This window comes from Apteryx mantelli, chromosome 22 (genome assembly GCF_036417845.1).
Source record: "Apteryx mantelli isolate bAptMan1 chromosome 22, bAptMan1.hap1, whole genome shotgun sequence".
Taxonomy (NCBI): Eukaryota; Metazoa; Chordata; class Aves; order Apterygiformes; family Apterygidae; genus Apteryx; species Apteryx mantelli.
The window spans coordinates 9,653,332-9,664,952 of NC_089999.1; the positions used below are offsets into that span (position 1 = coordinate 9,653,332).

The window sequence follows — 11,621 nt, forward strand, 5'->3', positions numbered from 1 at the left end:
GCGCTCGCCCTGCTCCGAGCTTTCCTGGGAGTGCGAGCGCTTTGCAAGCTCAAGCCCAGCACCAGCGCTGCCCACCTTCTCCTGCAGCTCCTGCTTCTCTTTGCTGAGGTCCTCCAGCTGCGTCTGGAGGTCGTTCATCTGTGCCAGGTCCCGGGAAGCCTGCGGGGCGAAGCCGGGGCCGTCAGCGGAGGCTGCGCAGGACGGGCCGCTCTCCCCCCAGCCCCGGGGAGCCAGCACAGGCAGCACCCCGCACGCAGAGCCGGAGGGAGCCGGGCTCCGAGCAGGGCGTTACAGGGTCTGGGGGCGTCGCAGCCGTGATCCCCCCTCACCTGGGCCACGGCCGCCTTGTGCTTCTTCATCAGCTCGTTCATGTCCTCCTGGTCCTCCTCCAGGCGACTCTGCACCTCGTTCTTCTCCCGCTGCAGCCGGCTCAGCTGCTCCTCCAGCTGCGAGAGGGGAGCAGGCTGCATCTCGCCGCGCTGCCCCGGTGCCCCGGCGCTGCCTGGCCGAGCCCCGCCGGGCTCCGCGCCGCGCCGCCCCCGCGGAGCTGGGGTCCGCTGAGATGCCCAAGCAAGACCCCCCAAAAGAGCCCCCAACGGCCTGGGCTCACCACTGCCGGCACGCGCAGCACCGGCCAGCGGCAGGTGGGCACGTTCCCCTCGCGAACACGCTTACCGCTGCCTTGGCCTTGGAGAGGTCGTCGATCTGCAAGTGGAGGTCTTCGATTTCCACCTCCATGGACTTGCGGGCTTTGACGGCGGCCGCGCAGGTGAACTCCGACTCCTCGAGCTGCAGGGAGCGGGGTCAGCGCCCGGCTCTGCACCCAGAGCATCGCGGGGGCGCAGGGGACGTCCCTGGGACCTCTAGGGCCACAGCAGCTGGGAGACGACTCCAGCCCTCGCGGCAATGCCTGATCCCGGCCCAGAGCAGCGGGAGGGCAATGGGATTTGCAGCAAGGGGCTGCGGGACTGCGTGGGGCTGCACCCGTGGGGATGGGGCTGCATGCGGCCAAGGGCGCCGGGGCTGGATGTGCACCTGGTTCTTGAGCTGGGCGATCTCCCTCTTGCTGGGCGCGTTGTTCTTCAGGTGGTCGAGCATGATCTGAGCATCAGCCAGCAGCGCCTTGGTCCTCTTCAGGTCCCTGCGCAGGCGCTTCTCCGTCTCAAAGTCCCGCTGGTTGACCTGGGGCGAGGGAGGCCGTGCCAGGCACCCCGCGCGGTCCCGCTCTCGCGGGGCACCCAGCCGCCCCGGGACCCTCCAGCACCCACAGAGCAAGGAGCCAGCAGCGGGGATGCAGGCGTGCGGGCCCTACCTGGTCGCTGACGGCGGATAACTTGTTCTCCAGCTCCCGCTTCTCCCTCAGCACCTTCTGCTTGTCTTCATACTCCTCCTCCAGCTGCACCTCCATCTGCTTCAGCTGGGGGCAAACGCGGCGCATCCCGGTGAGGGTCTGGCTGGGGCCGCAGCACCCAGTGCTGGCACCTGGGGTGCGGGGGCACCCGAGGATCACGGCCCCCTCGTGCGGCAGGGGAAAGGCTGAGACCCCGGTCACCCCATGTGCCCTGCTTATCCGTGACCCAGGTTTGGGATGCTGGATGAGCCACCAGTTGGGTGCAAAGGTGCCCAGTCGGGCAATTAAAAGGCGCAAAGCCCAGCAGGTGCCAGCCCCGGCGGAAGAGGGACCGGTCAGACCTGCGCAGCCAGCCGGAGCCGGGCAGCGTCCGTGGGGGAAGCCGGGCTGGTGCGTGACGGTGCCCAGCCGGCATCCCTGTGCCGCACCGGGCAGCCGGGGAGGGTGCAACCGGGACCCCCCGCGCCACGGGGACCCCCGTGCCATCCCAGCCGGGCGGAGGGGCCGGGGCAGAGCCCTACCTTCTTCTGGCACGACTGCCGTATCTCCTCCACCTCCTCGTCGCGGCTCTCCACCTCCTTGGCGTGGGTCTGCCGCAGCCGCTCCATCTCCATCTCCAGCCGCAGCTTGGCCTGCGAGGGGAGGCCGGTGACAGCGCCCCGGAGCCGGGGAGCCCGCGGGCCCCGCGTCGGCCGCCCCCCGGCGCCTACTTACTCGCAGAGCCCCCCGCTCCGAGGCCAGCCTGGCCGCCGGCTCCGAGGCCACCTCCCGCGCCATGGCGGTGGCACGCAGGGGCCGCGCGGCCGGCACGGGAGCCGCGTCGGCAAAGCGCAGCGCCGGGCCGAAAGCCGGACTGGCAGCGAGCGCCTCTGCTTCCCGGGCAAGCCCGGCCCAGGTAATGACAGCCCTGCACGAAACCACCCCACCCCGAAACCGGGGCGGGCCCGGCCGCCGAGCCCGCGCCCTCCCCGCCGGTACCTGCTCCAGCATCTGGATGGTGCCGGCCTGCTCATCCAGTTCCTCCTCCTGGTCCTTGGCCTTGGCCTCCAGGTCGCGCAGCTGCTTCTTCACCTTGGCCAGGGAGGCCTCGTCCTTGGACTCCTGCGACGAGATGTCCTGCAGCTCGGCCTCCAGCGCCTCCACCTTCTGCGTCAGGCCGGTGATGTCCGAGTCCCTGTCCTGCGGGAGAGCGGGGCCGCCGCTGAGCCGGGGTGCTCCTGCCCGCCGCCGCGCCGGCAGCGCCCCGCTGCCGCGCCGCCGCCGCCGCTCACCTCCAGCAGCTGCTTGAGGCCGAAGGCCTCGGCCACCAGCACGTCCTTCTCCCGGCTCAGCTTCTCCCGCTGCAGCCGCTCCCGCTGCGCTTCCTCGTGGGCCTGCGCGAGCTCGCTGTCGAACCTGCGCGGGGAGAAAACGCCAGGCCGGTCGCGGGCGGGCAGGGTGGTCCCGCCGCAGCGCGGGCGCCGAGAGCCGGCTCGCAGCTGGGAGCCCGCCGCAAACGCGCTGTTTACAAGCCTCTAATTTCCAGCACAACAACTCCATGCGGGGAACCACTCGGAGGAACTCCTCTCGCCGCCTTCGCTGAATAGCTAATCAAGAGCGCAGCCCTCGCAGCGCGAGCCCGGGGAGCCTCGTCGGCCGCCCCGCCGGGGGCCGGGCCGCTAGCGGCCGGCGCCGGGCTCAGAGCGGGCGGCCGGGGACGACGTGGCCGCGATGCCAGAGGACGGGGGCAGCACGTGGAGGGGATGCGATGCGCAGGGGGGGCTCCAGCAGAGAGCGGCTCCGGCACCGCTCGGCTCCCCCAGCCACGGCGAGACGCCGCGGTCCGTCGCGGGATGCACGCGCAGAGCCGGATGGGGATGCGAGCCGCCGGGGCGGGAGGGCTCAGTGCATCCCCCGGAGCCGGGGAGCAGCTGAGACGGCCTCTGCCAGCGCCCCCAGGATAGCATCAGACGGTTTTGCCCCAAAATTGTTGCCTTTGGGGCTTGGAAAATAACCCTGCGCTTGTGTTTGTGACCTGCGTTAAACACCGCGGCAGCTAATCCCCATTTTTCCTCGCGCTGGGTAATAAACAGCTGCATTAGCACAGACTCCAATCCGCGGAAATTGAAATTAATTAGATTGGATTCTCTCACTGTATTTGTGTGTGCGATCATTACCATAATGAGATGAAAGCGTCCCCGCTGCTTAATAACGTTAGCAAACTTTGGGGCTGGGAGAGGAGCCGGGAAGAGAGCGAGCAGCGAGCCGAGGCGCGGGGCCGGGCACCCTCCGCCGCCGCGGGGGCAGACCCACGCGGGGGCTCGCTGCCCGGCTCCGAGCCCCCCCGGGAGGGTCCCTGCGCGTGGGGAGACGCTCCCCAGCCCCGCGGTCCCCCCACGACTTGCGCTGAGCACGGGCGACCCGGGCAAGGGGAACCCCGTCCTGCTGGAGACGGCGACGCGGGAGCTGGTGGAGCACCCAAACGCCCGCCGAAACGGTAAAACCGGTTTCCGAGAGGCCGCGAGCTCGCCGCTGCGCATCGGGGAGCCCGCCGCCACCGTGTCCCCGCCGTCCCGCCCCGGCCCCCACCTCCGCTGCTTCTTCTCCAGGTCGTGGTTGCGTCCCTGCTGGCCCTCCAGGTGCAGCTTGGTGTCCTGCAGCTCCGACGCCAGGCGCTGGCACTTCTTCTTCAGCTGCTGCAGGGCCCGCTGGCTCTCGTCGCTGTCGGCCTGCAGGTCCGTCAGCTGCGGGCAGGTGCGGGCAGGGTGGTGAGGGTGGTGCTGCTGCCCACCCCGGCACGGCCGGCTCCTGCCCGGGGTGCTGGGTCCCGCACGGGAGCGCCGGGGCGCCGCGCAGCCCCGAATGCCGCCGCACGGCCGAGCCGCGCTCACCCTCCTCTCCAGCTGCCTCTTGCCCTGCTGCTCCAGCTCCAGCTTGTCCTCCAGCTCCTGCTGCAGCCGCTTCTTGGTGAAGTCGATCTCCCGCACCGCCCGCTCGTATTTCAGCCGCCACTCGCCGCCTGCGCCGGAGCGGCGGGGTCAGGGCTTGGCACGGCGCCGGGCGGCGCGGGGCGCCCGGGGTGGGGGGTGCGGCGCAGTACCTGAATCGTCGTCGTCGAGCTCTCCGTTGAGCTCGGCCGCCCGGATAAGCCGGGCCTCCATCACCTCCATCTCCATGGACTCCATCTGCTTCTTCAGGGCGTCGTACTTGGCCTGGGGGGGGGGGAAACAAGAGGCCCCCGTGAGCCCCCCGCCGCGACGGGAGCGGGCGGGAGGCCCGGGCGGGACGCCCCTACCTGCAGGTCCTTCATCTCCTTCTCGGCGCGGAGCCTCTCGGCCGTCTCGGCGTCCAGCAGCTGCGAGGCCGACTCGCCGGTGTTGCGCTCGTCCGTCAGCTCCGACGTCAGCTCCGTGATCTGGGGAGGAGGGGGAGCGGGGACGTGGGCCGGGGTCTCCCGAGCCGCTGAGGGGGCCGGGGGGGGGGGGGCGCAGCCGGCACCTACCCTGCTCTCCAGGCGGTCGCTGTGCAGCCGGAGCTCGTTGCGCTCCTTCTCCACCTTCTCGAGTTTGCCCTTGAGCTGCTGGATCTCTTCCTGCAACAGAGCGGCGGTGAGGGAGGGGGCCAGCCCGGAGCGGGGAAGAGCTTGGCAGGCACGAGTTTGGCAGGTCTCTGCACCCCCCCGGCTCCCTCCGGCGCCGCTGGGGCAGGGTGGGGGCTCCCCGGGGCCGGGAGGCGCTGGCGGCGCGTGTGGCAGCGGCGGCTCCCCCCCTGCCAAGGCCTCGGCCGGGACTTTCCCCGGCCGGCTCGGCGCTCCGGCGTGCCGGCTCCAACCCCATAAATGGTGTCGAAACGTCCGGGCAGCCCCGCAGGCTGCGCAGCCCCGGGCCGCGCTCCCAGCGCGCCTCCCCGGCGCAGGGGGGTCCCCGCCGGCGCCAGGAGAGCCGAAACGCACCCCCCCCCCCCAGCGCCGCGGGCTCGGGTGCACCCGGCCCAGGCGCAGCGGGCAGGCGGGGGCCGCGGGGACGCCCAGGCAGCACCAACCAGCGCGGGGTCGGCGTGCCCGGCCGCCAGCTTCGAGCACCTCTCTGCCCTGCCCGGGTTCGAGGGGCGCTGGCCCGGCGGGGAGGACCCCGCGCCTCCCGCTCCCCGCCGGGAGCCAGCGTGAAAGCCGAGCCCGGCTCCCCGCTCCGCCGGGACGCGAGTGTCTGGTTGCCGGCGGCCTCCCGTGCCGCGCCGCACCGCCGCGGATGCCTTTCGGCGCACGGTTTCATTTCCATTCCCCACGCCTCGCAATTGGGCTCACGCGGCAGCAGACTCCCGGGATGCTAATGACACGCTGATTCGCAAATTAGGGAGCAATTCGAGCCGTGCGCGGGCGCCGCGGGCCCCCTCCCCCCCACCCCACCGCCGCGGAGATACCCACGTCTTTGCCGCGGATCTGGTCTTCGGTCAGCTGCACCTCGATGAGGGGACGCACGGTGGTGAACAGCTTCCACCAGGGCCAGCCCTTCACCCCCTTGTTCTTCTTGATGTTCTTCTGCACGCAGCGGATGGCCAAATCCTGGATCTGCACAGGGCAGGGCGCTCAGCACGGCCGCCCCCGGGCACGCCGGGCCCGGGGGTGCTCAGCCCCCCGGAGCGCTCCCGGTCATTAGCGCTTCCAATAATTGCGCCTGTTTTATTTGCTGCTTGATTATCTCCTGCGCCCCGGCCCCGCGCAGCTATAAAAGCTAATCTTGCTGAAACACGAGGCGCCGCGGAGATGTCTACTTTATGCACTCTCTTTAATAATAAAAGTAGGCGCTGACACAGCTACTTAATCTTAATGCAACACCGCAGCCCGGCACGGAGGTGCCCTGCGCCCTCCCCGCGCGCTGCAGCGAGTGCCGCAGCGCGGGGTCAGCGCGGCTGGCGGCTCCCCCCGGTGCCCCCCCGCCGCGGCCGGGGCCGGGCCCCCACCTCGGCCCGAGCAGGGCCCCCGCGTCCCCCGAGGCCCGGCGGGCTGTCGCGGCACGGCACGGCGCGGCGCGGCGGAGGGCGGGAGGGGGAGGCGCTGGCCCAGGCAGCGGCAGAAAGGCTGCGCTGCCCATTTTAGGCGAAATTGCGGAGCCGAGCGGGGAGGGGAGAGGCGCCACGAACCTTCCTCTTCTTGAAGAGCTGCCGGGCCAGGAAACCCCTGCACGCCGCCTGGAACAGGGTGATGTTCTTGCTCGTCTGCTCGTCCCGCTGCTCCTCCAACCTGGCCAGGCACCCTGCCCGGAAAAACACCTGCGGGAGCACAGCGGGGTGAGACGAAGGCAGCCCCGTGCTCATCCTCAGCGCCGCCGCTCGGCCCCGGGTACCGCCGAGCCCCGGCAAAGCCCGTGCAAGGGGCAGGATGGCGGCTGCTCTGTGCGGCACAGCGGGAGCATCCCGCGGCCATGAAACGGCTGCTCCCCGCTGCCCAAAAGGCCAGGCGGCAGCCGGCCCCCGCGGCGCGGCCATGCACAAGGACACGGCCACCCCGCCGCAGCGCAGTGCCTGGCAAACAGGTCCCCGCGTCCCCTTCCAGCCATCGCCCCCCAGGGCGGCCCCGTCCTCACCCCTGCCCGGTCCCGACGGCGCCGGCCGGCCGCGTGCTGCTCCGGGGCGGGCTGGGGCTGCCCAGCTCCGAGCGGGGCCGAGCACCCGGCTTTTATTCCCCGGGGCGCGAGGAATGCCGTAGGCGGGAGCCAACAGAGCTGCCCTTGTCCCGTGCTGCGGTCCACCCGCCCCGGCGCCTGGCCTCGGGCAGGGCACGTCCCCAGCGAGCTCCTTACCCGGCTCAAGCCCATGTGGTAGCTGCTCTTCTCCAAGTCCAGCGACTCCAGGAGCTCCTCCACCGCCTGCGGGGAAGCAGAGGCGTCAGCGAGCGGCGGCGGGGCCCGCTCCGAGCCCGGACGGGGCGTCCCCGGGGGCGCGAGGGGCCCGCGAGCCCAGCGAGGGTGCCCATACCCGCTTCTCGTCCACCACGATGTAGTTGCGGCCGTGCTTCTTCGTCAGGTGAGGGGCCAGACGTCGAAGCGCCGCCTGAACTCCGCAAACACCATGTGGTCGGGGTAACCTGGGGGTGCGAGGGAGAGCCGGGGTGCGGGAGGTTTCCCTTGGCCTCGGCGTTCAGTGACCTTGGCTGGATCCGGGGAGAACCAGCCGATTCCCGCCTCGGGGGAGCGCGGAGCCGCGCGCGTCACCACAGATCCCGCTACGGCTCCAATCCGAACTCCAATTAAGTTTTGCGCTAGAGCAGCGCTGTCACTCCTCCGCGTCTTAATTAATCACGGGGTATCGACGGGACGCTGACCCCACCGCAGCCGGGCGGCGGCGATCGATCCGGGAGGTGTGCGCGCGGCATCGATTTCCGTTTGGAGCAATAGCAGCCCGGTTCGGAGGCAATAAACCTCGGCTCGGCGGCGAGACGCGCTCGTATCGATAAATGCTTTGCTCAGCACGACCCGGCGCCCCTCTGCCCCGCTGCCAGCAGGGAGAGCTGCCAGGAGCCGGGCGGCACCGGCGCAGACACCCAATTAAGGCCACGTCTGTCCCCCGCGCAGAGGCCGCGATCCGATAACAGCCCCGCGGCTGGCGGAGGAAAGCAGGGGCAGCCGGGGCCGGCTGGAGCCAACCCAAGGTTTGTAGCAAGGGATGGGCCTCTGCCCGTGCTAACGGGGTTCTCCGGGGGCCCCGGCGCATGCCGCAGCCGCGCGGGAGCCGGGCTCCGCCGGGTCTCACCTTGGCGGTACATGCGCAGGGCGTCGAGCAGGCGGGAGCCGCGGAGCTGGGCGCGCAGCAGCGGGACGTCGAGCTGCATGAGGCCGGCCTCGCAGTGCTCCGCCGGCAGGTCCAGCTCGCTGCCGCTGACCCGCCGGGACGGCAGGCCCCGGGGGTCCCCGCCGGCCCCCTCCGCCTTGGGCAGGAAGCAGTGCACGAAGTGCATCTTGGACTTCTTGATGCTGTCGATGAGGGCGTCCTACGGGCCGGGGGCAGCGGTGACGCCGGGGCAGGACACCCGCTGCGTGCACCGCTGTCCCCGCCAGACCCCCGGCCACATCCCCTCTCCCTTTTCCGAGCTCACGAAGCGAGCGTGGCCTCAAAGCAAGCCACAAAGCCCCCGAGCCAGCATCCAGCTGGCGGCCAAAGCAAGGGGCCGGGAGGTGGACTGTCCCCCGTCCCCGGCAAGCACCCGTCCCCGTCGGGAGCCAAGGCACGGTGATCCCACTCACCACTTGCAGCTTGATCTGGATGCACAGCGACTTCTTCTTCACGGCGGCCACGCCGGTGGTGAAGGTCTTGCGCATGCTGGTGGCTCTGCGCAGGGCCAGCTGGGAGCCCCCCTCCAGCCCCGCCACCGAGCCCGACAGCACCAGCGCCGAGCCGGCGCGGCCCGCGAACAGGCTGCTGATGATCTTCCTGCGGGAAACCGAGGGGACGTCATCGCCCTGCAAAAAAGGGGGACATCGACCCCCGGCCACCCACCGGCCCCTGCCCGCCCCGCTCACTTCTGCGACTCCTGCAGCAGGACGGAGGCATTTTGGGAGGCCGGGTTGTGCTTGACGTGGTTGAGCCAGCCCGTGGCGTCGTACTCCACCCAGTTGGTCCCCGCGCCGTGGCCCAGGAAGAAGTGGCGGGGCTTGTCGCTGGGGAGCAGCGGGTCGTGCCCTGCGGGGAGACACGGCACCGCTGGGCACGGCCGCGCGTCGGCCGGCCGGCTGGCACCCCGCGCAGCGCCCCGCGGCGCCGGGACCCCCTGACCTTTCTTGCCGCCCTCCTGGGGGCCGTAGTAGGAGAAGAGCCGCTCCAGCAAGGTGTCCTCGGTGCCGCCGGGCTGCAGCGCCTCCTCCTCCAGCAGCCACAGCAGCCCGCGGGCCTCGTCCGTGCGGGCCAGCGAGCGGACCTGCGGACGGACAACACCTCGCTCGCACCGGCCGGCCCGCGGCCGCCGGTCCCCAGCAGCGGGGACGGGAGGCGACGGGGCACCTGGGCCGCCCGCGGAGCATGCAAACCCGACCACCAGGAGCAGTGAGGCAAAGCGGCATCGTGCAAGCCGGCCCTGCTCGACAGATACCTGGCAGAAAAAGCATCAAGACTCGAGGCAGCGAGACGCTCGCTGGCATGCGAAACGCCGCGCTCGGGCACCGACGGGCCAAAATCCACAGGGACCAGCATGCCCCGGGGATTGGGAGAGCCCGCGGGCACCGTGCTGCCCTGCCAAGAGTGGCAGCTCCCGGGAGCCCCAGGGATGCCCCGTGCGCCAAGCCGGGACGCGCCGGGGACGCCGCTGCGCACGTGCTCACCACGGCGCTCCCCACGCTTTGCCAGGCATTTAGGAAAGCACTTTCCTTCCCATAATTACTGCTAAAAGGACAGAAAAGAGGCCCGGACAACGCTATTGCGATGCCTAATGTTCAATAAGCTGCCGTAATGGATCGCGGCAAGAGCCGAGCTCGGTAACAGGAGGCTCCATTACAATGATAAGTGGCAATAGCCGCTTCCAGCCCTGCCTTTATCACCTGGGAGCTAATGGGGGAGGTAATTACTGCTCCAGAAGCGGGTTTCAGCCACGAGGATGCTGCCAGGAGGCTTCGGAGAGCCGGGTCAGGGCAAAATGCCTCGGGAGGGCCTGGCCTCATCCTCCCTGATGCGACCAGAGGTCTTGATTGATTTGTTAGTCCAAGAGATTAGTCTTTTCGCTAGATAATTATTTCAGTCTTAGATCTTAATTTTAGCTTGTTAATATTCTAGAGGTTCTTCCTCGTTAGCACCAGGTAATGAGACGCGGCAACGTTGTGCAAGCATGCAAAGTGATGCAAAGCAGGGGCCTGCGTGCATCGCCCGCTGTCGCGGGGCGGCTGGCACTGGGGCCGCGGGGAAGGGCCGTTCGGACCGACGTGTGCTTACCAGTGCCTGGTGTGAGGGCTGGTCTACAGTGGCTACAGAGCCCGGTGTACTGGGCTCTGTGTCAGCCAGTGCAAGCTCTATGTTTTCCTAGAGAGGACGGACAGAGGAGCGATTAGTGCCTGTGTGACTAGAGATTATCGTTAGGGACCCCAGCGGGTCCGGTCAGTACATTAGTCTCAATGGATCTAGGCAGTGCGGCGGCAGGGTTTCCCAGCCACGGCACGAGGCGTCCGGCCACCCCGCCGCTCGCCGTGCCCCGCTGCTCCGTGCCAGGTCCGGGACCGGCAGAGGGGTCCCGCATGGGAACCGAGGTCCCTGAGCGGGGCGGTGGCACCCCTGCGGTGGCGGGACAGCCTCGAGCAGCGGGTGCACGTGCAGCGGCAGTGCCCTCACCTGCCACCCACCACGGTCCCCGCTCGTCCCGTGGGCCGTCGGCGCCTCTCACCCTGGCGCGTTTGCAAGCAGAGCCGCCCCCGGGGCCGGCGCCACGGGCAAAGGCACCGCCGGTGGTGGGAAACCCGCGGAAACCCTGCTGCAAAGAGCTGATTAGGTTGGACCCGGTCCAGATGCGACCACCGGTTTAGGAATCAGCTGGGTCTAAGGGGGGGGCGGTAGCAGAGCGGAGAGGAAGGAAGGAGAGGAGAGGAGGCAGGTCCCCCCTGCGCCGCGCCGCGGGCCGCCTGGCCGGGCCTCCCCGCTACCCTCCTTGTAGCGCTCGAGCTCCTGGGCGAAGGTTTGCGCTGGTGGAAGAGCAGCTGCAGGCGCTCCTGGGCGTAGTTGTGGCACAGCTCCTCGAAGGTCGCCCCGCGGCTCTGCCCCGCCAGCGCCGGGTTCTGGGCGCCGGGGGTGTCCACCACCGTCACGGAGCACAGCGAGTGCTGGCTCGACTTGAGGGCCCTGCGTGGCACGAGGGCAGAGCGGGGCTGGGCGGGCGCCATGGGGCCCCCACCGGCCACCCCGGCCCCGCCGCGGCCCCCCACCTCCTACCTGTTGAGCAGCGAGATGAGCAGGGTGAAGAGCTCCGAGTACAAGCCCGCGGCCATGCCTCCAAGCACTCCAGCGCGAAAGCTTGGACCTGGGCGAGGGGACACGGGTGAGTCCCCGCCGAGCGCCGGGTCCCCCCCAAGGACAACGTGTTGCCCCGAGCACCACGTCCCGGCTGGCGGCACGGTGGCCAAAGCTTGCCCACTGACCCCTCCGGCCGCCCGCTCCCAGCCCGGCAGCCCGTTTCCAGCGCCGGGCGCGCGGTTCCCCGCCGCCGGGCCGTACCTGCGCCGTCGCCCAGGCCCGTGTCCTCGGGGCCCTGGCGGAAGGAGGTGATCTCTGCAGGCTGCCCTTGGGCTGGTGCTTGAAGACGGAGGAGGAGAGCTCCTCCAGA

General features: G+C 70.2%; 1 protein-coding gene across 1 annotated transcript in view; it reads right to left on the minus strand.

The window, feature by feature from the left end:
* MYO18A (myosin XVIIIA) overlaps positions 1–11,621 on the minus strand; it is a 34,244-nt gene that overhangs the window by 5,811 nt on the left and 16,812 nt on the right. Inside the window, 28 exon segments of the mRNA XM_067309938.1 lie at positions 76–159; positions 330–446; positions 676–789; positions 1,036–1,182; positions 1,313–1,417; positions 1,873–1,983; positions 2,330–2,530; positions 2,623–2,746; positions 3,920–4,074; positions 4,222–4,349; positions 4,431–4,542; positions 4,626–4,745; positions 4,833–4,922; positions 5,754–5,897; positions 6,470–6,598; positions 7,129–7,194; positions 7,304–7,365; positions 7,368–7,412; positions 8,078–8,315; positions 8,569–8,755; positions 8,845–9,004; positions 9,098–9,239; positions 10,244–10,330; positions 10,934–10,978; positions 10,981–11,140; positions 11,231–11,318; positions 11,513–11,563; positions 11,566–11,614. Coding sequence (XP_067166039.1) covers positions 76–159; positions 330–446; positions 676–789; positions 1,036–1,182; positions 1,313–1,417; positions 1,873–1,983; positions 2,330–2,530; positions 2,623–2,746; positions 3,920–4,074; positions 4,222–4,349; positions 4,431–4,542; positions 4,626–4,745; positions 4,833–4,922; positions 5,754–5,897; positions 6,470–6,598; positions 7,129–7,194; positions 7,304–7,365; positions 7,368–7,412; positions 8,078–8,315; positions 8,569–8,755; positions 8,845–9,004; positions 9,098–9,239; positions 10,244–10,330; positions 10,934–10,978; positions 10,981–11,140; positions 11,231–11,318; positions 11,513–11,563; positions 11,566–11,614 — 3,261 coding nt within the window.